This window comes from Taeniopygia guttata, chromosome 19 (assembly GCF_048771995.1).
Source record: "Taeniopygia guttata chromosome 19, bTaeGut7.mat, whole genome shotgun sequence".
NCBI classification, from domain to species: Eukaryota; Metazoa; Chordata; class Aves; order Passeriformes; family Estrildidae; genus Taeniopygia; species Taeniopygia guttata.
In genome coordinates, this window is record NC_133044.1 from 9,874,472 (window position 1) to 9,899,554 (window position 25,083).

The window sequence follows — 25,083 nt, forward strand, 5'->3', positions numbered from 1 at the left end:
TGTCCACTGAGGCTGCATTGTCCAGAGAGCAGCAGATTCCAGCTAAACCTGACCTGCAAAGGCAGGGAGCTCCTAAATGAGGTTGCTGACCCTGGGTATTGTACAACAACACTTTTTGTTCCACTCTTAAATCCTTCAATTTGCTGAAGGGTGAGGAGGGCCAGCTTTGGCAGGTGGGTGTTAGCTATGTTCCTCAGGGAGGTGGAAGAGGGAGGGGAGGATATAACTCACTTAGAGCTGTTGCAAGATGCTTCCCAAATTGTTAAAGATTATCAGTTTGGGAATTAATTAAAATGTGGCCTTAACAATTTGGGTTTCTCCCTTCCTGTCTAGGGCAAGCAATGGGAAGGCATTTAGAGTTTTTTTTTAACTGTAAGTATCAACACTAAAATAGCAGTCACTGCCTGTGAGCTGGGGAGCTGCAGGTTTACTCGTTAGCACAGTTTTTAGGGGAGAATTAATTAGTGTTCATGGGAATCTGGGGGAAGTCTTGGCCCTGATCTTGGCTGCCCCTGGGCAGGCCAGAGGATGGGCAATGCTGGGGACGGGAGGGGACTGAGGGCAGGAAGGACTGAAGTGTTCAGGGGATGTGGTGTGGAAGAGACTGGAACTCAAAGGGATGGAAGTCAGATGGAGGCAGAATGGAAGGACAAACAAAGGAATTGTGTGTTGGAGAGCTGGGAGGGAAGGAAGGAGAATGGAGATGATGAGTGTGCTGACCTGGGAAGCCGTGGGTGTTTGCTGGGTGGCAAATACAGGGCAGCTCCTCTAGACCAGAGGTTTGTCAAAGTGAGTCCTCTTTGCTTTCTGGTCCCCAAAGGAAAAATGCAGTGTCAAGTGTGACTGTCCTGACACTGGTGGCACTCCCCAGGATGTCTGGGGATCTTTTCCACAGGGCAGGAGGCTGAGGGAGGCCCATGGGGACAGTCACACACATGGGTGTGAGCGATCCACCCTGTGGCTTCTTATTGTTGAATACCTTGCTCTCAAGAAATGTCTCCAGACATTCCTCTTTGGCTAAAAATGGGATCCTGTGAAATGCTTCAGTGGCTGAGGCTCTCTGGGTTTACCTGGTCCTTCCAGATCAGCCACGGAGCCAGGGCTTGGCTCTCAGAGTGAGGTGGCCAAAGCACAGTGGTCAGTGCTCAGCTATCACCTGTCACTTGGTGTGGTCACTCCACAGGGAGAGGCCTCTGGAGGAAACCCCCCTGCCATGGCAGGTTCTCTAATTTCCTTTCTCTAATTTTCTAAGAAATCAGGTTCTATCTGTAAACACTAATCCTCAGCTAAGTCACCTTGGATAAGTTATTTTCTGTGTTTGACATCTAGATAAGGAGTGAGGTGTGTTTTCTCCTGAGTTCTCTGGGAGCCCCAAGCACAATGGGACTGAGACCCTATTGTACTGTGTACCCTGTTGTACCAAGTGTTCTACAAAAGGATCAAGGACAGTCCTACTCCAGGTAGCTGAAACTCCCAGTCCTATATTTAGCTGCCTCTCAGGAGTGCTTTGAGCTTTAATTATGTTTTTAAAGCAGTTAGTGCCTATCATCAGAAGCTCTCTATAGAAACACGGAGTTAAGGAGTCACAGATCTGGGGCCTCTTCAGAACTGTTCCCAATGCAGAGCAGTGTAACCAGTCACAGATGTGCGTGGATGGTGCAGGGCGAGCTCCAGGCTCACTCCTTGAGGCAAAGCAGTTCAGCTCATGCTTTCCTTGAGCACTTGAGGGGTTTCAGTGAGCTGGGGTTGATAGCAGAGTCCTTGAATGCACACAGAGCTCTTCCTCCTGCACACAGAGACTGAGTCACACTGGGACAACCCCAGGTTTTTGTCCAGGAGGTGTCTGTTGTGCTCCTGTGCTCGTTCCAACAATGGATCCATTACATAAAGCACCCTGGATCCATAGCTGCTGTGTTTGTCAGGAGAGTGCAGATGTGTGCAGGAATAAAGGCATTGCAGTGGAGAATATTTCTCTCTGATGATCAAATTAGCTCCTTTATTTCTGGCTTTGGCTGTGTCACCCCTACGGCCCATTGGCAGAGCACAAACAGATGGAAGGAGTTTGAAGATCACAAGCACTCTCTGGGGTGCCCTGTGTGCCTGAGAGCATGGAGAGCACACCCTAAAACCAGCAGTAAATGGGCTTGGGCACTGAGGGAGGACAGTGTCTGAGCACAGAAGTTAAATGCACCAAGCAAACTCCTGCCAAATGGACTTTCTTGACTTTAAAAAGTAATTAGTGAGTTCACAGCTCAGTAAAATGCAGTTAGCTGGGATGTGGCTTGTACATACTTGCTAAAGATGCACTTGTAAACTCAGAATTTCTCTCTCTGCAGCTATGTTCACATCATAATGACATCCTTTTTCTGGGAAAGACAGTTCTGGGCAGTGTCATCCCTTCTCTAATCTCTTAGTGTTTACAGATTGAGCACATTCAAGGTAGCCCAGGGAGGGATTATTTGGATCAAAGGGCCCCTTTGGAGAAACCTGGAAGTGTTCTGAGTGCAGTGTGGTGCTGCTCAGGGTTCAGTCCCACAGTCCCTTTTTGTCCAGAGGTGCCCAGCCTGTCTCAGTGCCCTGGAACTGTGCTTGGGCCATGGATTACAAACACCACCAGTGAGTTCCTCCCTTCCCCAGACTTCAGGAGAGGGAAACAGGGAGGCCTCTGTAGGGTGTTACAGCCTGAGAGGTGTTTTGGTGACCATCTGCAGTTGGTACCTCCCCCAGGACTCCGTGAGGAGGTGCCCTGTGCACGGGGCTCACACAACTGTGTAACCTCCCACATGCCCACAAAACTCAGCCCAAAACCTGAGCAGCCACTTTTGTATTGATGATGTCTGCACTTACACTGTGGTATTTCTTCATTTCTTATCTTGCCAAATGGCAGCATTTTTTCCCTTCCCAACAGGCCAATCTATACAGAGAGGAAATGTTTTCAGAAGGAAAACAGGAGCGTTCACTAGAGGCAACCACAAACACTAACAGCTTGCTATAGAGACACGGTCTGGAAATAACAGATTCCATGTGAAAATAAAAATGCTAAATATTATTTATAACCTTTGAATGGGGTTCAAAAACTGTTTGCTTGTGTTTTTGTGGGTTCTGTTCTTTTCCTGCTTCCATACTTGCTTCTGTGGTTCTGCTCCTCTCCCTGGAGTACTCCCATCACACTGCAGGTGCTACTCTAGTCACAGCTTCTCTGGGACAAGATGGATTTAAGAAATCCTTGTTTTCGCACCTTTGGCTGTGTGGTTTTGGGCTGGCACTGAAGTTTGACATCTCTGTGCCCAAGCAACAGCTCTGCCTGGAAGCAAACGTGTCGTGATGGAGGTGGGAATGGACTGTGTTACCCAAAGAACTGAAATTTTGCACTGGAGGATAAAAGCAGCAATGAAAACTCAACAAAAAGTTTGCCTGAGCCTGGACTGGTGGAGGGAGTGACTACCTAGGGATGACCATTTTGCAGTTTGGCCTCAGAAATCACTGCCTGAGCACAAATATGAAGGCTGATGTTTTGCTGCTGAGGATAAAAAAGTTTGGGAATTCCTTAAAATGCCTTACTAAAGATGTTTCCAGACTCCTCCATCCTCAGCAGCAAAATGGTTTGGGTTGAAAAGGACATGTGAAGATCATCTTGTTCCAATGGTCACCCCATCCAGCCTATCCTTGAAGACTCCCAGTAATGGGATATCTGTGATTTTCCTGGGCAAAGAGCTGCTCCTGCCATGGTCCCTGAGCAGCTTGGCACGTAGGAGTGTGTCCTACCAGAGCGATGTCCTGGCAGCTCAGAGAGGAGAGCAAGATAAGTTCTCCCTTGCTTGAATTGCAGACTGCCTCCTAAAAATAAAGCTGCAGGTAATTGCTTAATTCATCACCCAAATGGACCCTTGGCTGAGCAGTGTAAATATGCAAGGCTGCTTTTGCCCTTGGCCTTGCTCCCTGGAGCTCCTGTGTCCCAAACTGTCCCACAGGCACTGAGCCAGGAACATGTTTGGGAACATTCTGGGGGCTTCAGCAAAGTCCACCAAGTGCAGAGCTTGCACTTGGGTGTGTGGAGAATCAATACCCCATCAGCTGCATGGAGCAGGGACCTTGTCTGTCTTTGGAACAGTGACAGGCCCTGCATTGATCTTTGAAGTTACTGGACTGTGTCAGACCTGTAACGTCAGGTCCTGATGTGGTTTAAGCTATATGGCCTTGGGAGCTGCTGGTACAGACTCCCCTTAGGACATTCCATCAGGCTTCAGCTCTCTGTGTGTTCCCTCCCAGCAGATGGAGGGCTGGGCAAAGCTCTCAGTGTGGCTCCTTCCCCAGGCTGCTGGCAGGGTGAGGAGAGCTCGTCCATCCTCTCACAGAGCAGCAGCAGCCACGTGCCCAGAGCCCCTCTGGTCCTGCAGCCTCAGCAGGGGACTCCAGGCTCGTGGCTGGGCTGGAGCAGCTCCCCTGGCAGGGGCTTGGTGTCTGAGGAGGTGTCTTGGTTGGAACAGACAGGTGTGTGCTAAGGAAGGCAGGAGCCTCCCTTGAAATGGAGAATGCAAACCCCCTCCCTCTGAATTATTATAATTTTGAAATTAAGGGTCTCTCAGTAAAAGATATGGGAATAGGAATAACAGTTCTTTATTAGGAAAATTAAAAATAAAAATGCAATAGTACAAACAAGAGAAACAAACCAGTGCCAGAGTCAGAACATGCCCTGATGCTGTGTGCCAGGGAGGTGGCAGCAGTCCCATCCCAGGGTGGCTCAGCCCACCTGCAGTGCCAGCTGTGCTTCTGCTGGAGCAGGATCCTGCACAAGGGGGGAGTTTTCCTCTGGAGCTCCAGGGCTGGGGGAGATGGGCCTGGGCTCCTCTGGGAATGCAGTGGGGAAGAAAGCTGCTCCTCTGGGAATGCAGTGGGGAAGAAAGCTGCTCCTCTGGGAATGCAGTGGGAAGAAAGCTGCTCCTCTGGGAATGCAGTGGGCAAAGGCTGCTGTGCTGTTCCCAGGTCAGATTGTATCCAGGTAGGAATGCTCGGCTCCTCCCCTGGGCACAGCATCTCCCCATGGATGATGGAATTTTCTGAGCCATGCAGGGACACTCAGTGGCCATGAACAGCAGAGATCTCCTGGAGGGAGGATTGGCTGTGGGAGAGATAAAGAAAACTGCCCCATGAACAGCAGAGAACTGCCCAGCTCTGATGGCAAATAGAACCAGGGAGCAGATGCTGGGAAGGTTGCTCTGGACAGTTCTGACCAGCTCACGCAAATACCTTGCTGTGTGTTGCTGGGGAAATGCTTGTGCCTGAATCCCAGGAATATGAATCCTTGAAAGCAGCCCTTAGGCAGGGCTTGCTAAAGCCATTTCTCTGGAGTTCTCTGACATCTCAGGTGTGGTGTAACTGGATTCAGCTCTCTCACTAAATGATCTTAGTGATGGTTTTGATCCTGATTTTCCCTTTTGATACACACTGTGATCTACTCCTTTTTGCCTCTTTTTCCTCCCTTTTTTCCAGTATTTCCAGAATATGACAGTCCCCTATGTTAGTCAGCGGTATAAATCTGTATTTGTGTCATAACATGCAGATGAGATTGCTGCAACAAACTCCATTCTTTATGTTTTCTGCAAATCCCCTTCATCCCTTCGTGCTCCCAGATCCCAGGCTGTTAGCCAGAATTCCCAGGCAGCTGCTGGTGCTGTGGGTGTGAACAACCATGATGGGCAGTGGGCTGGAACTGGTCATTTTGGGACAAACCTGTGACAGCTGTAAGGGATTGGCTTCTTGAGTGGAGTTTCCCCTTTGAGAAGAGCAGAACAGCTCCTGGGGAGGGGGGGCTGTACCCACAGGGAAGGGCATTCCTCTCATTGTTAAATTGCCAGGAATGCTTCACATGTGTCCAGGTTTTCCCTGGGATATGAATCACCTTCAGGCTTGTCTCTTGTGTCTGAGCAAGGTCTCTGTGCCTGAGACTCCCGTGGCAGCAGTGCCTGCTCTCCCTGCAAAGAGCTTTTTTTTTCCCCTGCAAAGAGCAAAGAGCTGCAAAGAGCTTTCTTTAGCCCACGGATTTCTGCTCTGCACCAGCTCTGCTGCCAAGTTCTGCTTTTCTCAACAAGTTATTTTATCAATGTGAGCACAGTGGTAAATGCCACTATTTTTGGACTTTCAGGGAGGACAGAGCGATGTCCAAGCTCTTTCACCAGTCCCAGGTGTTGGAACCAAATAAATCATTCCTCAGAACTAAACAGCCTTGGCCTGGGGAAGGATTTCTGTTGTTTTGTGCCAGGGGCAAATCTTGATTGGGGAATTATCATTTGGAAGCAGAACCTGGTAGTGTAATAGGCTAAACAGGCTTTGACATTGTCCTGATGACTGCGTTGTCCTTGCTCTGGGTGCTGATCCTCCTTCTGGCTCTGAAAGTAATTTCCCCCTGTTTCCATTTTTACATTGATAAGAAAACTTCATTTTTGAATCCCTGTGTGTTTGGACCTGTAAATGTAGATTGATGTTTAGACATTTCAAAGAAGACCGCAGACCTGTGCAGTGCCTGTGCTCCCTTCTCCATCCTTTCCAAGGAATGCAGGGTGGGCAGGAACCTGGACATGATGTAGGCACAGCTGGGCTTAAAACATTCTTCTACAGGTCATCATCTAATCTAAACCTAAATCAGAGAATCCCTCATCTAAAACTAATCCCTAATCTAAGCCTAAATCAGAGTGGTTTTGTTGGAAGGGACCTTAAAGCTCATCTCATGGCCAGGGACACCTTCCACCAGACCAGAGTGCTCCAAGCCCCATCCAGCCTGGCATTAAAAAGGCTATATTATTAAATATACTTGAAAATGAGCTGTGCCCATCCTGGTTTTGGTCCTTGCCTGGCTGGGCTACAAGAAAATGTGTTAAATTCCCTCACCCCTACCTGTCACAATTGTTTAAGTGAAATCTTAATGCTCTGTTGGACAAATTCATTTCAGCCAGAATTATTCACATAATTTTTCATAGGCAGGAGCTTTTTCAGAGATGCAATATGTTGGAGTACAGGTGAAATATGCTCTATTTTCAGTTTGTATCTGCTAAAATCCCTGCTTGCCAAGCCTGGGCCCATTCATCTGCTGCTTTTTCTGAGTTCCCATTTGTCATTCAGCGTGAAGGCAGAGGGTGGGAGTTTTCGTGACCCCCCATTTCTGAAAGTCACCATGCTCATGGTAATCTCTGCAGTAAACCAACACTTCATTTGCATGGTAAAGGACACCAGGCAGCTCTGTGCATTCCTGCACTAGGGGAGATGTCCTGATATGCTAAAATCCAGCTCTTGGAAAAAGACTGTCCAGTGGAAGGGGAAGCACTGACCCTTTACCTGCAGCATCTGATTTGGGGGATAAATTTTTGATAAGTAGTCAGCTCCAGAAAAAATAAATGTAGGATGTACAGTGAATAGAATTGTATAGGGTTCCGGGGAATACTGGTTTTTCACTGGGCTCTAGTATTTAAGCTCGTTTTAAAACTTTATATATCTATTTTTCCCCAGAAGAAAGCAAACTCCCATTTTCTGATCCCTTTACTTTTAATTTCCCCTGCAGGAGTTAATCAGAGGTATAAATCTGTATTTGTGTCATAACATGCAGGTGAGATTGCTGCAACAAACTCCATTCTTTACCTTTTCTGCAAATCCCCTTCATCCCTTTGTGCTCCCAGATGAAAGAGGATGCTTTGGGGAGGCAGTGACAGCAAAGGAAGCTGACTTTGTATTCCCTGCACAGCTGTGTTTGTATTCCCTGCACAGTTCCCACAGCCCTGTGGCAGCACAGGGTTCCACAGGTGTAACCCACAGCCAGAGGAATGGGAGTTATTTACCCTAATAACAACAGGTCTCAGCAAATCAGGCTAAAATTGTGTAAAAACTGCTGCAAGGAGGGAAAATCCCATGCCCCAGGTTCCACCAGGGCTGCAAAGGAGAATTGGTGCCTGTTCTTCTGCCACTCCCCATTATTGTTAATGAGCCCTCCCTTTAGCAGCCTGTGTTTGCAGTGATCAGCAGGACAGCGCTAAAGGCTTCAGCAGTCCCCATCATTTCCAGCATTCCCTGGGACATTCTGCCCCTTGTAGCAGTTCTGGTTTCTCACACTCTGCCCTGGGAGCCTCTCTGGGTGTCCCCTCTCTCTGGGCACCCTGCAGGTCACACACCCCACATTGGCCATTCAGCTCCTCGCTTTGGCTTTCCCCAGGTCAGGAATTCCCTGCTGGCCTTCAGCTCTCTGGCTGATGTAGAGCAGGAACAACCATCCCTGTGAGAGCTCTTGGGGCTGAAAAATCCACTGTGCTTCACTGAGTAAGAGCTGTGCTTTGCAGAGATACCTACTTTAATTTTGCTTTATGGTTCCCGTGTTTTCCAGTACCATTTCAGTATTAATTATTCCTTCTGGAGAAGAGGGCATTCAAGTTCCTCTTCCCTGCTGGAATGTGGCTCCCACCCTGAGCTGTGTGTGTTCTGTACCTCATGCTGCAGGAGATACAGATATGGAAAGATGCAGCTAAAAAATTTGCTTTTCCAGAAACCTTTCCTGTATTAGAATCCCAGAATGGCTTATGTTGGAAGGGACTTTGAATGTCATCTCATCTCACCCCTGTCAGGGCAAGGACAACTTCCACTGTCCCAGGTGATCCCAGCCCTGTCCAGCCTGGCCTTGGGCACTGCCAGGGATCCAGGGGCAGCCACAGCTGCTCTGGGCACCTGTGCCAGGGCCTGCCCATCCTCCCAGGGAACAATTCCTCATTCCCAATATCCCATCCAACCCTGCCCTCTGGCAGTGGGAGCCATTCCCTGTGTCCTGTCCCTCCATCCGTTGTCCCCAGTCCCTCTCCAGCCCCCCTGGGACCCCTTTAGGCCCTGCAAGGTTGATGTTTTCCTTCAGCACCCATTTCTTAGAAATGTCTTTTCATTTCAGGGCTCTTCCTTCTTCCCCAGCCCCCCCATCACAAGTTTCCTCAGCTGAGGGTTGCATGGGAAGGTTAATGTTTTCCTTCATCCAGGCTGACGTGGAACAAAAAGCTTTTCCTCCCCTTCCCCCCTTTCCCAGGGAGCCTTTGGAAATGAAGGCTGCAAATCACATTAGATTGTATTTCACTAAAGGTTTTCTCTGTCCTAGAAAACTCCTGCCTCCTCCTGAAATACACTCAGCCTAAGAAGAGACTAATATATTTACTCTAACTGTGCTCAGTCTAGGAATAATTTTGCTGTAGAGATTAAATTTTTATATCATCGTGAAGAAAACCAACTCCTGCCAGTCCCCAGGGATCCCCTGTCTGGCTGTTCCAGCAGCAGGGGTTCAGATCTTGGCAGCTCCAAGTGGTGTCTTGCTTTTTCTTTTCCCTTCTATTTCTGCAGTACAATAGCAATATATTCCATTTGTTCCAAAGTTCAGAATTTTTAAGAGACTCTGAAAAAAAATAATCCCATTTTAGCTTTGGGTGACTGTGCCTTTGGGATGAGTGACGCTTGTGGCTGCTCAGAGCTCTGATCTGCACCAACACCTCATCTCCATGCAGCCTGTTCCCATCTCCTGAGCTTGCAGAATTCCCTAGGGGCTGAATTCACTCCAAAGATGACGATTTTTGGTGGGGATTAGTGCTGTTTATCACTACAGGTAGGCTGGAGCAGGCATCAGGAGAGACTTTCTGGCAGAGGTTCAGCACTTCTGCTTTGTGCCTGCCCAGAATGATGAAGGATTTGCTCTGTGACTTGAGAACAGCTCTGACTCTTTTCTTTCATCCTTTTCTTTGGGAAAACGAGCTGATGGCACCATGCTCTTTCCCCTTTTTGCTCAGGCTGTCTCTGTGTGTCACTTCTGGCCCTTCCAGGCCAATTCCAAGCAGGTTTCATGGAATCCCAGAATATCCTGAGCAGTCACATGGGCTGGGCTCAGGATAATTCCTGAAATTACAGCAAAGGCACCCCAAGTTCACAGAAAGGTGCCCAAAAAAGTGGTGAATAAAAGCCAATGAATGGAATGACTGGATGAGGATGTACTCTCACCATTTGTGTTCAGTTTTGCCCCTGCTGAGGCACCTTTTCAGCCAGCTGGAAACAAATTCTGTTTGGACATGAATTGTCTTCCTTGCCAAACATTCTTGACTCTTGACTCTTGCTTGGAGTGCCACACAGCAGAGTGACATTCCTGAATTCACCCAACAGCCTGGGCTGGAGAGGAAACATTGAACCAGCTCAGAGACAGACAGGGAATCCTGCCTGGCACACCCCACCTGGCAAATTTCATCTCCATGGCTCTCCTTGCAGGTGCTCTCCTGCGAGACAGGATGGTGGGCTCATGGTGGTGCCCTGCCCAACACAAACAGATCCACGTGATTGATTCCTTTGGTTTATCAGCATTTACCAGCTTCAAGGAGTAGAAAGACAGAATGTGCAGAAATTAACTGAGTGATGGTGCTGTCCCCCAGGCTGGCGTGGCCTCAGTGGTTGGTGGTGTTCTGAGCACTGTGGGAAATTCCTCACCTCGAATTCCAGGTCCTTCACTGTGCTGGGGAGCACAAGTCCGTCACCTGGGCCAGAGATGAGAACCTCTGGAGACTGGCTGGGATCTTGCTGGGGGTGGATTAGCCTTGGAGGGATCATCCTTCCCTGCTGGTTAGAGTGTGGAGCTCTGGGACAAGCACTGCCTTGGTGTCTGAGTTGTTGATCTGTTATTAGCTGTTGGTAATAACCTGAGTTTGTCATTTTAAAGCCTGCTTCTAACAGAGCCAGGTGCTGGGATGTCCCTGGTTCCCACATCCCACTGAGTGTCCTCCATCCATGGAGCCTCTGCTCCCCTCAGAACGTCCCCACTTCCCTCCTCACAGGTCTGTGGCTTTTTTACAGAAAGTAAAAGTCCTGGGGCAGGGAGAAATGTGTTCAAAGGAATCAACAAAAGCAAAATTTAGCTTTAAAAGCAAACTGGGAGATACTGAGGGTTCCAGGAGAGGAACCACTTGGGGTTGGGAAGTTCACAGAGTGACCTGCTGAGCTTCTGCAGGCCACAAAGTGCCACCCATCCCAGCCTTCCTGAGTGATCCCCTGGCTCCTGCTCAGCCTGGAGCTGGGAAAGGCAGCCTGGATGTGAGCACAGCCTGGGGCTCCTGGCAGCTGATTTGTTGTTATTGTCCTCAGATAAAATCTAATCAAGCCCAGTGTGGTCAGAGGGGCTCTGATACAGCAGGGAAGGATGTTGAGAGCTGTCTTGTCAGAAGGAATAATAATAATAGTAATAATAATAATAATATCAACAACAACGATGATGATAATAATAATAGTAATAATAATCATAATTCTTCAAACTGTGCTTCCAACTGTCATTTCCAGCTCATTTTTTCCTGTCTCTCAATGCTACTTTTTGAGGAAAAAAATACTTAAATCTCTGAGCAGGCAGGAATGTTTTGTCCAGGACAATGGAAGTCAGTGGTAGGTTTGGGAACTGAACCATCCTCAAGGTTATTGTCCCTTCAAAAGCTTCAGAGGTGACAAAATCTGTCCTGTTTTCAGTCAGGGCTCTGCCATTGAAACAACAGGAATATACCCTGGTGTCTTTCATTATAAAAAAACCCACACAGACAAAAAAGCAAACCAAAATCCATCATTATTATTTTTGTGTTTCTGACAAAAAGAGAGTGAATCTCTGCTAATGAAAAATATTAAAATTCCAGGTGTCCTATCTAATAAATAATAACATGAGCATGGACTTGTCTTCCCACAGCCACCACCAAATCATCCATGGAGCTCTTTATGTGCAGCTCATTTTGAACTTTGCCTATTTCCTTTAGCTATGCAGATATAAATAAATAATTCCCCTTGATAAGGGTCTAGGAACACTGTACTTTAAAATATAAGAAAGGTTTGAGGGGAAACTGTTTTTAAATCCCTGCTATTTGTATGCTGTTCACTGTTCACACTGAGCAAAAATTCATTCAGCTGGCACTTAACCAACCCTGTTTTATTCCTGCTTTGTGTTCAACCTATCCTTCTCCTGGGAACATCTAACCTTGCATGTAATTACCTCTCTGAGAGTGGGAAGGAGGCCTGAATAACCTCCCCACCAACTGAATAACTGCACAGATCCTGGGACAGGTTATCAGCTGCACGCCAGGGGCACGGCTGGCAGGAGCAGTGTGCCCGAGCCGTGAGGAATTGCAAGACTTGAGTCATTTTTATTCCAGCATTGGGCCAAAGAAGGAGGGAGGACATGGAATGTCTGCAGAAAACCAACCCAAACCAGCCAGGAACCCGAAACTACCAGGATTTTTAGAGTATTTTTTTTCCTATGGGAATTGGAAATAACAATGATGGGTTTTACCAAGGATGGGTTTTACCAAGGATGGGTTTCACCAAAAATGGGTTTTACCAATGATGGGTTTTACTAATTGTGAGATTTACCAGGGATGAGTTTTACCAGGGATGGGTTATACCAAGGATGGATTGTACTAGAGATGGGTTTTACCAATGATGAGTCTTACCAGGGATAGGTTTTACCAGGAATGAGTTTTACCAAAATGGGTTTTACCAGGGACGGGTTTTACCAATGATGAATTTTACCAGAGATGGGTTTTACCAATGATGAGTTTTACCTATTATAGGATTTACCAGGGATGGGTTTTACCAGGGATAGATTTTACTAGCAATGGGTTTTACCAATGATTAGTTTTACCCATGATGAGATTTACCAGGGATGGGTTTTACCAGGGATGGGTTTTACCAGAGATGTTGTTTTTGTTTTCCCCCCAGGTCTCTCCAAGTCCCTTGGTCTCATTGAGGGCTATGGTGGCCGTGGCAAGGGTGGCCTCCCAGCCACCCTGTCCCCCGAGGAGGAGGAGAAAGCCAAGGGACCCCATGAGAAGTATGGCTACAACTCCTACCTCAGTGAGAAGATTTCCCTGGATCGTTCCATCCCGGATTATCGCCCCACCAAGTAAGTGCCGGGGGCTGCAGGAGGGAATGTTTGTGTTCAGGAGTGCTGGTGCTTTCCCAGTCAGCTTTGGTGCTGCTGGCTCTTCCCTCGTCATTCACAGGGCCCTGCTCAGTGATGAGAAACTGGAGTGGCTGGGCTGGGATGAGCTCATGGAATCACAGAACCACTCATGTTGGAAAACCCTCAAAGGTTATTGAGTCCAACTGTTCCCCAGCACTGCCAAGGCCACCACTGACCTGTGTCCTCAAGTGCCACATCAACAGAGCTGTTAAACCTCTACAGAGATGGGGATGCACTGCCCTGGGCAGCTATGCCAGGGTCTGACCACACTTTTTGTCAGGAAATCATTCCTAACATCCAACCTAAACCTCCCCTGGCACAACTTGAGGCTGTTTCTGCTTGTCCTGTCAGTTGATACCTGGGAGAAGAAACTGATCCCCACCTGGCCCCACCCTTGTTCCAGGTAGTTGGAGAGAGTGAGAGTTCATCAAGATGATTTATCAGGGGAAAAAAAAGTTAATTTTTTCCCAGTCTGTCTCCATTTTCCTAAAGCAGTCCATGCCATCAGAAGCTCAGCTCTGCTTTCACTAAGCTTTTGGTGTTTAATACCTGTAAAAGTGTGCAGAGATTCTCCCTCCTTGTCAGCTCCTTCATGTCCCTGCAGGATCTCCAGGGCCCTTGGGCTGCCCTCAGGCACCTCCCAGCACAGGGACACTCTGGGGTCTCCCATTGGAAATCTGGGCCTTTAAAGGGAGTTTCTACAGTGGCAGTATCCTTCCTCTCCTTTTCTGATTGAGCTTTTTAAACACTGGTGATGTTTACCTGACAAGCAGCACAGAACAGGCTTTAGAAGAGGTGACACATCATTTTGTTAAGAGGATGAGGAAAGACACGCTGCAAGTTTATCTTTGTGAAGGTTAATTTTAGATATGGCTGCCAGAGTGTTCCTCAAAATAGGAAAGTGTCAGTTTGTCCAGGCCTGGAGTGAAATCCCTGATAAAAAAATGAGCTGAGAGAGGTTTAGATAGTGAAAGATCCATGTCCAATGCCTGTGTCATTGGAGCAGTGACAAAGCTGTTGCCTGGCACCTGCAGAAAATTGAAAACCATACAGCCAGGGATGCAGCTCTGTGTGTCAATTGGTGGCAGAGTGTCCAGGCTGTGGCAGCAGGGGCAGCTCTTGTTCCTTCACCTCTCTGGGAGCTCCAGAGTGTCCAGGCTGTGGCAGCAGGGGCAGGTCTTGTTCCTTCACCTCTCTGGGTGCTGCCTGAATTCTGAGCAGCCCCTTGGAGCATCCAGGGCTGTCAACCACTGACAACAGAAATCCCTGGATGAGTTTCCAAAGGAATGGAGGCCCAGGCTGCATTGTGCTGCTGCAGCTCCTCCAGGCATGCTGAATTGCAGGTACAAACTGCACCTTTGCCTCTGTGATATGCAAATCTCAGCACAATGCTGGATCCTTGGAGCGAGACCTTCTCCAGCACTTACCTGAGGCTGAGCTGCTGATTTCCATTTCTCATCCACAGCTCTGACTTCCAGCAGAGCCAGCATTACTTGGCGAGAATTAATTTGAGAAGCAATGTTTCTTTTCAGATTTGGGGGGAAGAAAAGGATTAATTCTGACATTTTCAGGCTTGCGTTGTATTTTTGCTCAGTTCCACTATCCATCATTCCATGGGAGAGTGGGGGAGAGGACAGGGCACAGCACTGCATTTAAAATGCTTCAGTTTGGAGTCGGGCTGAGGCTTGGGAGGGAATTTGTGGGTACTGAGTGCAGCCGCACAGCTTAATGCCTTTTATCTGTGTAAGAACTTCAGGAGTGCCTTTTGTTTATTGGTTTTCTTTTTGTTTTGGGGATCAGTTGTCTTGATATTGTAAGAGAGCAATTGGTCTGGTATGTAATAGGCTGGAGTTTGCTGGATAATTTGGAAAGTTTCACCTCTTCCTACCTCTGGCTTCAAGGTTCCCTTGCTATTTAGTGCATAAAGTTTTATGGCTGATTTTATGAAGGGTTGAACACAAACCATTTAAGTCAAGTATCCTGGTCTCTGATTAAAATAGATTCAAGTCAAGGGAAATTAGCCTAAATGGCTTTGAAATTGCAGCATTAGTGGGAAAAAAGTGTTGAAAACCCTCCAGCTGATAAGCATTACAAAGCATGTAGTAGTTTTAAATATAATAGTGAAGCTGTGTGGTTCAGTAAAGGCTGCAGAGTGTCTGGAATGCCAATGGACTGGCACTGGTCCTGGCACAGGCTGGCACTCCCCAGCCTTTCCTCTCAGTTTGCCCTGTTTTTAAGGAAACATTCATGTGGTCAAGTGCAACTGCCTTGAGTGCTGAGCAAAGCTCTGAGGCCTTTTCCTGCTCTTTTTTTGTGCCTGTGCCCAAAGGGAAGTGAAGCAAGGAGAGTTATGGGGAGGTTTGGCACAATTTGTGTATATTTTTGTATCTCCAGCCTCCCTGCACCTCGTGCTCAGCACCACTGAGGGTTCAGGGACTCAGACATCCCTGCTCCGAGGGATTTCAGGAGCTGTTGGTGAGGAGGAGCCAGTCCAGCTCACAGCTCACAGCTCAGGGCCTCTCAGTCCTGCCCAGAGGCAGAGAAAGGAGGGAGTTTCCCTGGGAAAATGGTCCCAGAGGTGTGAGGATGATGTTCAGGAGAAGGTGAGGTCTTTCCCAGAACCAGGAGCTGTGGCAGAACACGTTGTTTGCTCTGATTTGGGGAATTGTGGTGTCACTTTCTGGTAGTTTGGATTATCATCTTTACTTTAGTTGAGTGATTTCCTTCCCCTTTCCCTTTCCCCTTCCCTTTTCCCTTTCCTCCTTCTCCTCTCCCCTTTCCCCCTTCCCTTTTCCTTTTTCTTCTCTCGCCTTTCTTATTCCACTTCCCTTATCCCTTCCCTTTTCCCCTTCTTCCCCTTCCCTTCTCCCCCCCCTCTTCCTCCTTTCCCCTTTCCTTTTTTTACTTCCCCTTCCCTCATCCTCTTTCCCCTTTCCCTTTCCTGTTCCCTTTCTCCCTCTCCTCTTTCCCCTTCCCTTTTTCTGTTCCCATTTCCCTTCTCCTCTTTTCCTTTCCCTTTCCTGTTCCCTTTTCCCTTCTCCTCTTTCCCTTCCCCTTCCTGTTCCCTTTTCCCTTCTCCTCTTTCCCTTCCCCTTCCTGTTCCCTTTCCCCCTCTCTTCTCTTCCCCTCTTCATTCCCCTTTTCTGCTTTCCCCTGTCCCCTTTGCTGCTGGGGCTGCTCCCCTGGGCTGGGAGGTGGAAACTCCTCCTGCCTTTCCCCACGGAGGGGTTTGGGGTTGCCCTGGGCTGATTCCCAGAGCAGTGGTGCCAGAGGTCTGGGATGTCCTGTGTGGAGCTGATTCCAAACAGGAGCTGTGCCTGCCACACCTGGACCTTACTGACATTCCTGCTCCCGACCCTCTGTAGAGCAGGAAAGGTTGTGCTGGGTGTGCAAGACATTTTCCAGTGAAGCAAGTAACATATTCCAGCTGGAATGGCTGGGAAAGCTCTTCCCTGGGCTAAAACAGGCAAGACTGGTGTTTTGGGGTGAGTTATTCCAGAATTTGTGCCAAGCAGTGCCATAATGAGAAGGGCACTGGGACCACATGCCTCTCATGCTTGATTGGGTTTTTTGGCTTTAAGATGAGATTCCTGCATGTTCTGGAAAGCAATCTCTGCTTCCAGATTGGAAGTACCCAAGGTGCTGCCTGCAGCCTGCGGGACTTCTACACAAATCTTCACAAAAATGAGATGAAGAAATTTTCTCAATTTTCTGCAAAAGCCTCTGAAGGACAAGGCTGCTGTGTGAATTTTATTGTTTATCCATTCCCAGCACTCGCTGCCTGCCTGGGGAGGATGGGGGGTTTGGGAGATATGTTGTTTTCTGTATTGAAAGTGAAGCATATTTACATGGGATCCCAGTGCCTGCAAACATTCCCTGCTTGGATACAACATTTTATGCACCTCCGTTTTATCCTGTGATACAAGATTTAATGGGAACCTCTCCTATGTGTAGCCAGAAAATAAAATTGCTTTGTTAGATCAGCCTGCCTGTCCATCTTATCCAGTATCTAATCTCTGATAGAGGAATTACCAGATGCTTCAGGTTGAAGAAATCATATTAAGGGAAACTATGAAATAATCTGCCCATCTGGTACATTCTGCCTCCCCCATTCTCTCCTTTCAATCCTATCCAACCTAAATGTGGAGTTCTCATTATCTCTTTAAAAGTCTGTTCTTTTCTGGAATCCTGCTAAGCTCTGATTCAGTGGTATTTTATGGCATTATAGGATTAAGGGGTAGATTTAAGAGAAATAATACCCACAATTGTTAGGACTATTGGATCATTGGGTGCAGATGACACATTCCTGCTGCTGCAAATCTCTGGACAGCTGTTCTCAGGAGGGGAGCCTCGAGCTTTTAAAGTGAAGAGCAAGGATGGTGTAAGAGATAAGCAGCTCACACAGCTTTATTTTTCACATGTTTTGAGGGCTTCCCAGCCAGGAGACACAACCCCTTCTCCTGCCTGCCTTGGGGTCCTGCAATGGGTCAGGAAGTGCATGGAAAGGGTCTCTGGACAAGGGGATGTAGAGGTAAGATGAGGGGGAATGGCTCAAAAATGCCAGAGGGCAGTGTTAGACGGGATATTGGGAAGGAATTCAATTCAGGAACAGGTTACCCAGGGAGGCTGTGGCTGCCCCTGGATTCCTGGACAGGGATTGGAGCTGGACAGGGCTGGGAGCAGCCTGGGACACTGGGAGGTGTCCCTGCCATGGCAGGGGTGGCACTGGATGGGCTTTAAGGTCCCTTCCAACCCAAACCATTCTGGGATCCTCTGAAGGAAAAGGTTTGGAGGTGCTGGGAGCCTGATTTACTGCTGTGTTCTCACAGCACCTGGTCTGTGTTTGCCCTGGGACCCTGTGGAGAGGTGCCCTGGGCAGAGCCCCCATCACCTGTGCTGAAGAGGGAACAGTTCACAGCCCTGCCTGCTGGAACTGTTCCCGTGGTGTTTGGGCTGAGTCAGAGCCATCCCCCCGCAGGTCTCAGTGCCTGAATCACCCATTTATTTCCGGAGCTGCTGCCCTGGGATTGCAGCACCAGCTGCCTTTAGCTGCTTTGTTACCAGGGACCTCGTGCAGCAGCAAGCTGAGAGCCTTGCTTTGGGATATGGTGCAGAAGATGGAGAGTTTTGGCTTCTGAGTAGACTTTGGGTTGTTATTTGACAACTTAACTTAAAGAAACTAAAAGAAGTTATGAATCATTTTTATTTCAAGTGGTTTTGTGTGGCCTCTGTGGGCTGTCAGTGTGTACCCTGCTGGGTGCTGGGCACTTTGTGGGGTGGAGGGAGACCCTGTTCCCCTTGGGGTCTCTCCCCATCCCTGGAGAGCCTCCTGCCCTCTGCCATGGGGCTGCCTTAGCCACGGCATGTTGCAGGGCCCAAGAATTCCATTTTGGCTTTTTAATCACAACAGAATGCATATTTGGGAAGTGATGGATGTGGATGTAACTGAGACGTGTTAGGATGCCCAGGAGGATGCATCTGGAGGCTGTAATTGAGTCTCCTGCCCATGAGACCACTCCTGCCTACCAATCCCTTGTGCTGGATCCCAAATGTTCCTGCAGAGCCCACGCTGGCCATGGTTTGTGTCAGGGGCCTCAGCCTGTGCCCTCTGCTTGGCTCTGATGGGAAAGTTCCATGTGCCATCATATTTATTTTCCTGTGAAAATACAGAAATCTCTTCCACTTTGGGAGTAACTGAACTCCCTGGTTTTGCAGGTGCCTCGTCTCAGATTTCTCTGGGACCAAGGAACTGAAATGAGGTATTTTCTCAACACCTGCCACAGCTTGGGCAGAAGATGCCCCTGTCACAGCTCCATATATCTCACCTCATTTCCTCCCCAAAACTGAGGTTCCACAGCCTCCTTTGATAAAAAAAAAATGCTTTTTGCCTTTTCCTCTGCCCACAGGACCGTGTTGGCTGTGGCAGAAGTGTCTGAGATGTGCAAATATTACTGCAGCCAGTGGGAGAGCTCAGTGATGGTTTCTCAAGGATCTGGAACATTCCTGAGCACACATATCTGGTGATGGGCCAGTCACTCGTGTCCTGCCCTGGGCTGTTCAGCCAGACTTGATGAAGTGAGGCTGCAGAGGAGGACAACATTTAAGAAGACAAAACAAACTACTTGGAATTATGAGAGTGGTATTTGCTGGGAAATAGAGTTTCATGCCTGTTTATTTGTTGTGATTGCTGCTTATTGCAAACAAAGGAGGTCAGAAGAGCTCCTTCCCTCTTGCATGCACAATGTGCTACTACAGTCTGTAAAGAGTGCTTTGATGGGTTTCAGTCCTACATCCAAACAACAGCCAGGAAAACAGAGGCAAGATATAGGGCTTTTTCTTTGTCAAATAACTGAAGGGAAAACTAGAGAGGAATCAAGACAGTGGAAGAACAAAAAAACTTTTTCAGATGTGAAATTCCCTTTGAATTGCATGTGGGAGTGTATTAAAAGATCCTTGCAGTGCTAGAAGAAAGCCAGGACTGGTTGTGCACCTTCTTTCTTAATAGATGGTTGTGGGTTTGATCCAGCATTGTATGAAAAACACTCCTGCCCTTGGCTTTTTATAGCTTCAGCCATAAAAAAAGGAAAAGTAATATTTTCCAGTACTTGGAAAGGTGCCACCTGAAAATTTTCTGGGAGAGCAAGTAGAGAAATCAAGCAGTGAGTATCAGTGTCACAGCTCTGGCATGCAGGAGCTGTGCCTCAGAACAGGGCTCACCAAAGCCAGAGTAGATTTGCAGCTCAGGGATGGATTGTTGGATATTTCCTGTCCATGTGTTGTTCTGTCCTGCCCAGTCTGTCCCATCTCTGTGGGGCTCCAGCCAGTTTTAATCTGCCAGGCTGCAAAAAGTCATGGAAACCTCCTGAGCTAAAAGGGACCCAGAATGAGAACGAGAATCACTGGGGTTGGAAGATCCCTCCAAGTCCATCCAGTCCCAGCTGTGCCCCAGCCCCACCTCATCCCCAGCCCAGAGCACTGAGTGCCACCTCCAGCCCTTCCTTGGGCACCTCCAGGGATGGGCACTCCAGACCTCCCTGGGCAGCCCCTTCCAGTGCCTGAGCTCCCTTTCCATGGGGAAATTCCTGCTGGTGTCCCCCCTGAGCTCCCCTGGCCCAGCCTGAGGCCATTCCCTCTCCTCCTGTCCCTGTTCCCTGGAGCAGAGCCCGACCCCCCCGGCTGTCCCCTCCTGTCAGGAGCTGTGCAGAGCCACAAGGTCCCCCCTGAGCCTCCTTTTCTCCAGGCTGAGCCCCTTTCCAGCTGCCTCAGCTGCTCCTGGGGCTCAGCCCCTTCCCAGCCCTGTTCCCTCCTGGGGCTCCAGCCCCTCAGGGTCTGTCTTGAAGTGAGGAGCAAAATCCCCCAGTCCAGGCCCTGGCCCTGCACAGACACTCCAACAATCCCAGCCTGGGCATCCCTGAGAGAAGTGTCCAAACACTCCTGCAGCTCGGGGCCAGGGGAGCCTGGGCAGGACTTGTGTCACCTCTGCACCCATCCACATCCCATGTCCCTGCAGGAGGGGCTGGGGAGGATGTTGGGAGTTGTTTTATGCAGGGATTGCTGTCAGTCATCAGCTCCTCAGTCTGTTCTGAAGTGAGACAAGATGTCCTGGAATGTCCTGAGCTGGAAGGGACCCCCAGAGATCATCCAGTGCAGCCCCTGGCCCTGCACAGACACCCCAACAATCCCAGCCTGGAGCTCCTGGAGCTGTGGCAGCCTCGGGGCCGTGCCCATTCCCTGGGCAGTGCCAGCACCCTCTGGGGGAAGAACCTTTCCTTAAATCCAACCTGACCCGCCCTGGCCCAGCTCCAGCTGTTGCTGTCCCTGTCCCACGGAGCAGAGCTGGAGCTGTCCCTCAGGAGGAGCTGCAGCCCAGCCAGGTCCTGCTGCTGTCACTCGAGCCCGTGGCCAGGCTGTCCCCTCCCTGCTCTGAAGGTTGTGGGGATAAAAGATCGTTCCAAACCCAGCTCCACACAAGATCAGGTTTTTGTTTCTCCTGCATCCTCAGGGCCCTGAGCTCTGAGGAGCTTCTGCTGCTGCTCTGTGTGTGCAGATGCTGCTGGTGCCCTGTGCCCCTCGTGCCCTCCAGGGATGGGGCAGCAACTTCTGCTGCCTTTGGGATGATTTGCAGAGAGGAAAAAGCCTCTTTGCTGCTCCATTGCTTTCCCAGCACTAATACAAACCAACAGGCTGTTGAATAAATACCAGTATTGATCTTTATTCCTCTGTGTGTTTGGACATGCTGCTCCTGACTTCCAGCAATGCTTTTTCTTGAAAACTGGGCAAGTAAAGGCTCTAAAAGCACGCTCCTCCAGCTGTGCTTTACATTTGTTGGTTATTATTTAAGCCCGTTGCTGTGACCTGCAGGAGCAGCCTGGTTCCTTGGACACACAGGCAGCTGGGGCTGGCTGCCCCTAGAACTGGAGCTGTCAGACTCCCTGTGGAACAGTTCAGAGATTTGTGCTGCATGGGTTTAGATGGGGACACAGGACAAGTTTTTCTTTTTTTCTTGTGAAGCAGAGGTCACTGGAGCACACTTTGGCAGCTTGTGTGGGGTCAGGAGTGTGTCAGCAGCCTTTGGTGCTTGAAGTCCCGATATCTTCTTTAAACCCAGTTGGGAAGAAAGTGCTTTGGGGAAAGCAACTGGAGTTGTTTAGTGTCTGTTAGAGAGTCTCTTATTTCCACTGTGCTGCTCAGTGTCACCTGCAAACACTGTGGCCATGGATTTATAGCACAGCACCTCAGGGTTCTTTATGCCATACATTCCACTAATTGTCAATTTTCCCTTCCTGACTGCAAAGTTATTACCTGTTCCTGTAAGTTGGGAACATGGTGCTTCAGGGAAGACTTCTGTGGCAGGAGTGTGCTATAAAACAGTTCCTAATGTAAACAGAAGTATTAAATGATCACTTTGGCAGAGGATGGGATTAGTGTAATTTAACAACTTGCTTTTGTGCTCCTCTGAACTCCTTTGCTGAAAAATACCTGTGTTGTCATAAATACTTCTGCCTAAACTGTGCTTATGAGAATAAATGAAGCAATTTAAGCTTTGGATACGCTTCCCTCCAGTTGGCTTCCAAGGAAATCAGGGCTTGTGTGTTTGTTTGTGCCACCAACCTGCTCCCCTGGACTGCCCAGAGCTTTTCTCTTCCAAACCAGCACATGCCCAGCCAGATCAGGCAGAGGGGGACTCAAGCTCTACTGCTTTGACAGGCTTGTTCTTTTTGTGCAGTTTTCCAGCAGGAAAATCCAAGAGCAAGGAGGTCTCAATGACTTATTCTGTGTGTGTGTGTGAAAGAGCTGGGCATGGCCAGAGCTGGGTAAGTGGATGTGACACTCAGAATTGCTCTGGCTTTTATCTCCCTTAGATCTGTCTGAGCCTAATAACTTTATTACAAGAGCCTCTCACCAGAGTAAATCCCATTTTCTACATTCTGTTTTTACAACTTTGCAGATGATTTCTTCTTAGGAATTGCCAAGTAGTGTGCCTTTAGAAATGTCTGTATGTCCCTAAATTGTAATGCCTATTTTTGAGACCCTAATTCTAAAATAGAGCTGAACATTTCTGAAGAAGAATTACTGGGAATAAAGTAGGTGCTTTAAAATGGAGTTTCCTAGGGAAATGTGAGGAAGTTTCAGGGCTTTGTGGTCAGAAATAGTTTGAGAACGTGGATCTGTAAAAGTGAACTGTACCAGACAGCATTAGGTGCATTAAGATGCTTGGGTCACAAAAAATGTACATCATAGGACAGACAATAGATTTAATGTTGGCAGTCCTTTTTGTAAGCAAACATGTGCACTGAATCAGCAAAATCCAGAGCAGAATAAGCAATTAATGAATGGAGCATGATGAGGAAGTGGCAGGATGAATAGCAGGCTGAGCATTTGCTTTCTTTTAAGCCTGCTCATAATCTTTCCAAAGGCCAAATGGAGATCAATTCATTTCCTGGTGAAGCTTTATTTCAGAGGACAGCACAAATGAAGCTTGTTTGGTACCAGGGGGTTTCATTTGTGGAGCTGTTTGTCAGCAGAAGGACAAACCCAGCAGGTTTTTCCTCTGCCATTGAGGTTTTCAGGCAGGAAGCAGCACAGATGTGTAAGGAAGAGCTGGGAAGCAGAGCCTATGGATTAAGGCATCCAGGGAGCTTGAACCTGCCTGTGCTGGCACAGCAGAGCCTTGCAGTGGGATTTACAACATTCTGTCCTTCAGCCACTGTGCTTTGCAGCCCAGCATGGGGAAATCATTCAATCCCATCAGGGCCCCATGGATGCATCAGGATTTACCTCCCAGGCCTTCAGCTGCTGAGTTCCTGGGGTTTTCTGTGGGCCAGAGGGAACCTGAGAAGCTGCAGGCAGCAAAGCCAAGCCTTGGGTGTGCCTGGATGTGTTTGGCTGTGCGGGTGGGGGGAGCTTTGGTGTTAGGGCTGGTGAAAAGCAGGTAAAAGTCCAATGGCCTTGGTAAGGTGAGGATGAGAGACAAGAAGAGTCCAGAATTCCCCACTTTTCAGGTGAGCATCCAAACCTCTGGTGTGTGTAGGTGACGAGGATGTCTTGGGAAGTGTGGAGTTAAACTCATCAGAAATCACGTTTAAGCCTTCAAAGTTCTCTGCACATATTTTGATACGAGTTTGCTGTGTTTTATCAAGTGTGTTATGGAATTATTTAGGTTGGAGAAGCCATCCAGGACCATTGGCCAAGGCCACCACCATGTCCCCAGGCGCCACATCCATGGCCAGTGCTCCTCCAGACACAGCCAGGCAGGCAGGGTGTGCTCACTGCCACGCCTGGCTCCTCTGAGGGCAGGGTGACAGAGGAGCTGTGTCACTGTGTCAGGCTTCAGATGCTCCTGTCAGCATCTCTGGTGTGGCACCAAACAAATCTCCAGCCCCAAATTCTGCTCTCTGGGCTGGAGTAGCACTGAAAGGTTCCTGAAGTGTCTGTGGGAGGGAGCTGTGGCTGCTGTCCTTGGATCTCAGCAGGAGAAGGCAGGCACAACAAAAAGGATGTGAAATCCCATTTGTGGGGCATCTCCAGCCTGGCCCTAAAAATTGATTGTGTTTTGGTTTGGGGTTTTATGAAGGGACAGGGAAAAGTTGGGGTATTTTTATTTGGGGCATTTTTTTCTTAACCTTGTGGTAATTCAGCTTTTGTCTGTGTTGGGTTGGATCCCCCTACCTGCTGTGAGGTATTTCATGGTGTTGCAGTTTTGCACTGGGTTAAATTGGATGCCTTTGTGTGCTCAGGCTCTGAGCTGGTCACCTTTGTCCCCCAGTTCTGTCTGTTGTGTATTTTGTTTGGCAGAGGTGGATGATGTCACCTGTGACAGCAGAAAAGCCACATAGGAGCAAATCTCTCCACAGAATAGCAGGGCTGATGTGGAGCTTTCTCTGTGGAATAAAGGGAAACTTCTGGCACTTTGGAATGAAGGCCTGTGTGTGGTCTTTGGTTTGTTAATTCTCCATCCTAAATGTCCCCTACATGAAGGGGCACCAGTATTTATGGGCAGTTCATTGCATTCAGTTAACTGGTACCTGACACTGGAATATGAGGGGAAAAGCAGATCTAAATCAGCCCCATCTGCTGGTTTTGACCCTTTTGATAGTGCTTGGGACTCATTTTTATTCTTTTCCACCCACTTCAGTACAAGTGTTTCACCAGTGTGTCAGTGTGCCCTGATGAGCAGCCTGAGCTGGGTTGGGCTGTGGTGATGCCAGCTCCAGGATTTCGGGATGGCAGAGCTCTCTCTGGTACCAGCTCCAGGATTTTGGGATGGTAGAGCTCTCTCTGGTACCAGCTCCAGGATTTTGGGATGGTAGAGCCCTCCCTGGTGCCAGTTCTGGCATTTTGGGATGGCAGAGCTCTCTGTAGTACTAGTTTTGGGATTTTGGGATGGCAGAGCTCTCCCTGGTACCAGCTCCAGGATTTTGGGATGGCAGAGCTCTCTGTGGTACTAGTTTTGGGATTTTGGGATGGCAGAGCTCTCCCTGGTGCCAGTTCTGGGATTTTGGGATGGCAGAGCTCTCTGTGGTACTAGTTTTGGGATTTGGGGATGACAGAGCTCTCCCTGGTACCAGCTCCAGGATATTGGGATGGCAGAGCTCTCC

At 48.6% G+C, this 25,083-nt stretch overlaps 1 protein-coding gene and 1 long non-coding RNA gene across 2 annotated transcripts in view; both read left to right on the top strand.

Annotated features, from left to right (window-relative positions):
- The window catches only part of GALNT17 (polypeptide N-acetylgalactosaminyltransferase 17), a 212,335-nt gene that overhangs the window by 41,846 nt on the left and 145,406 nt on the right, over positions 1–25,083 (top strand). The window contains exon 2 of the mRNA XM_072916770.1: positions 12,742–12,925. Coding sequence (XP_072772871.1) covers positions 12,742–12,925 — 184 coding nt within the window. The remainder of the gene's footprint in view (positions 1–12,741; positions 12,926–25,083) is intronic.
- LOC140680286 (uncharacterized) lies at positions 16,089–19,157 on the top strand. The gene is made up of 2 exons (XR_012051438.1): positions 16,089–17,516; positions 18,892–19,157. It is a non-coding gene; the product is annotated as an uncharacterized lncRNA (long non-coding RNA).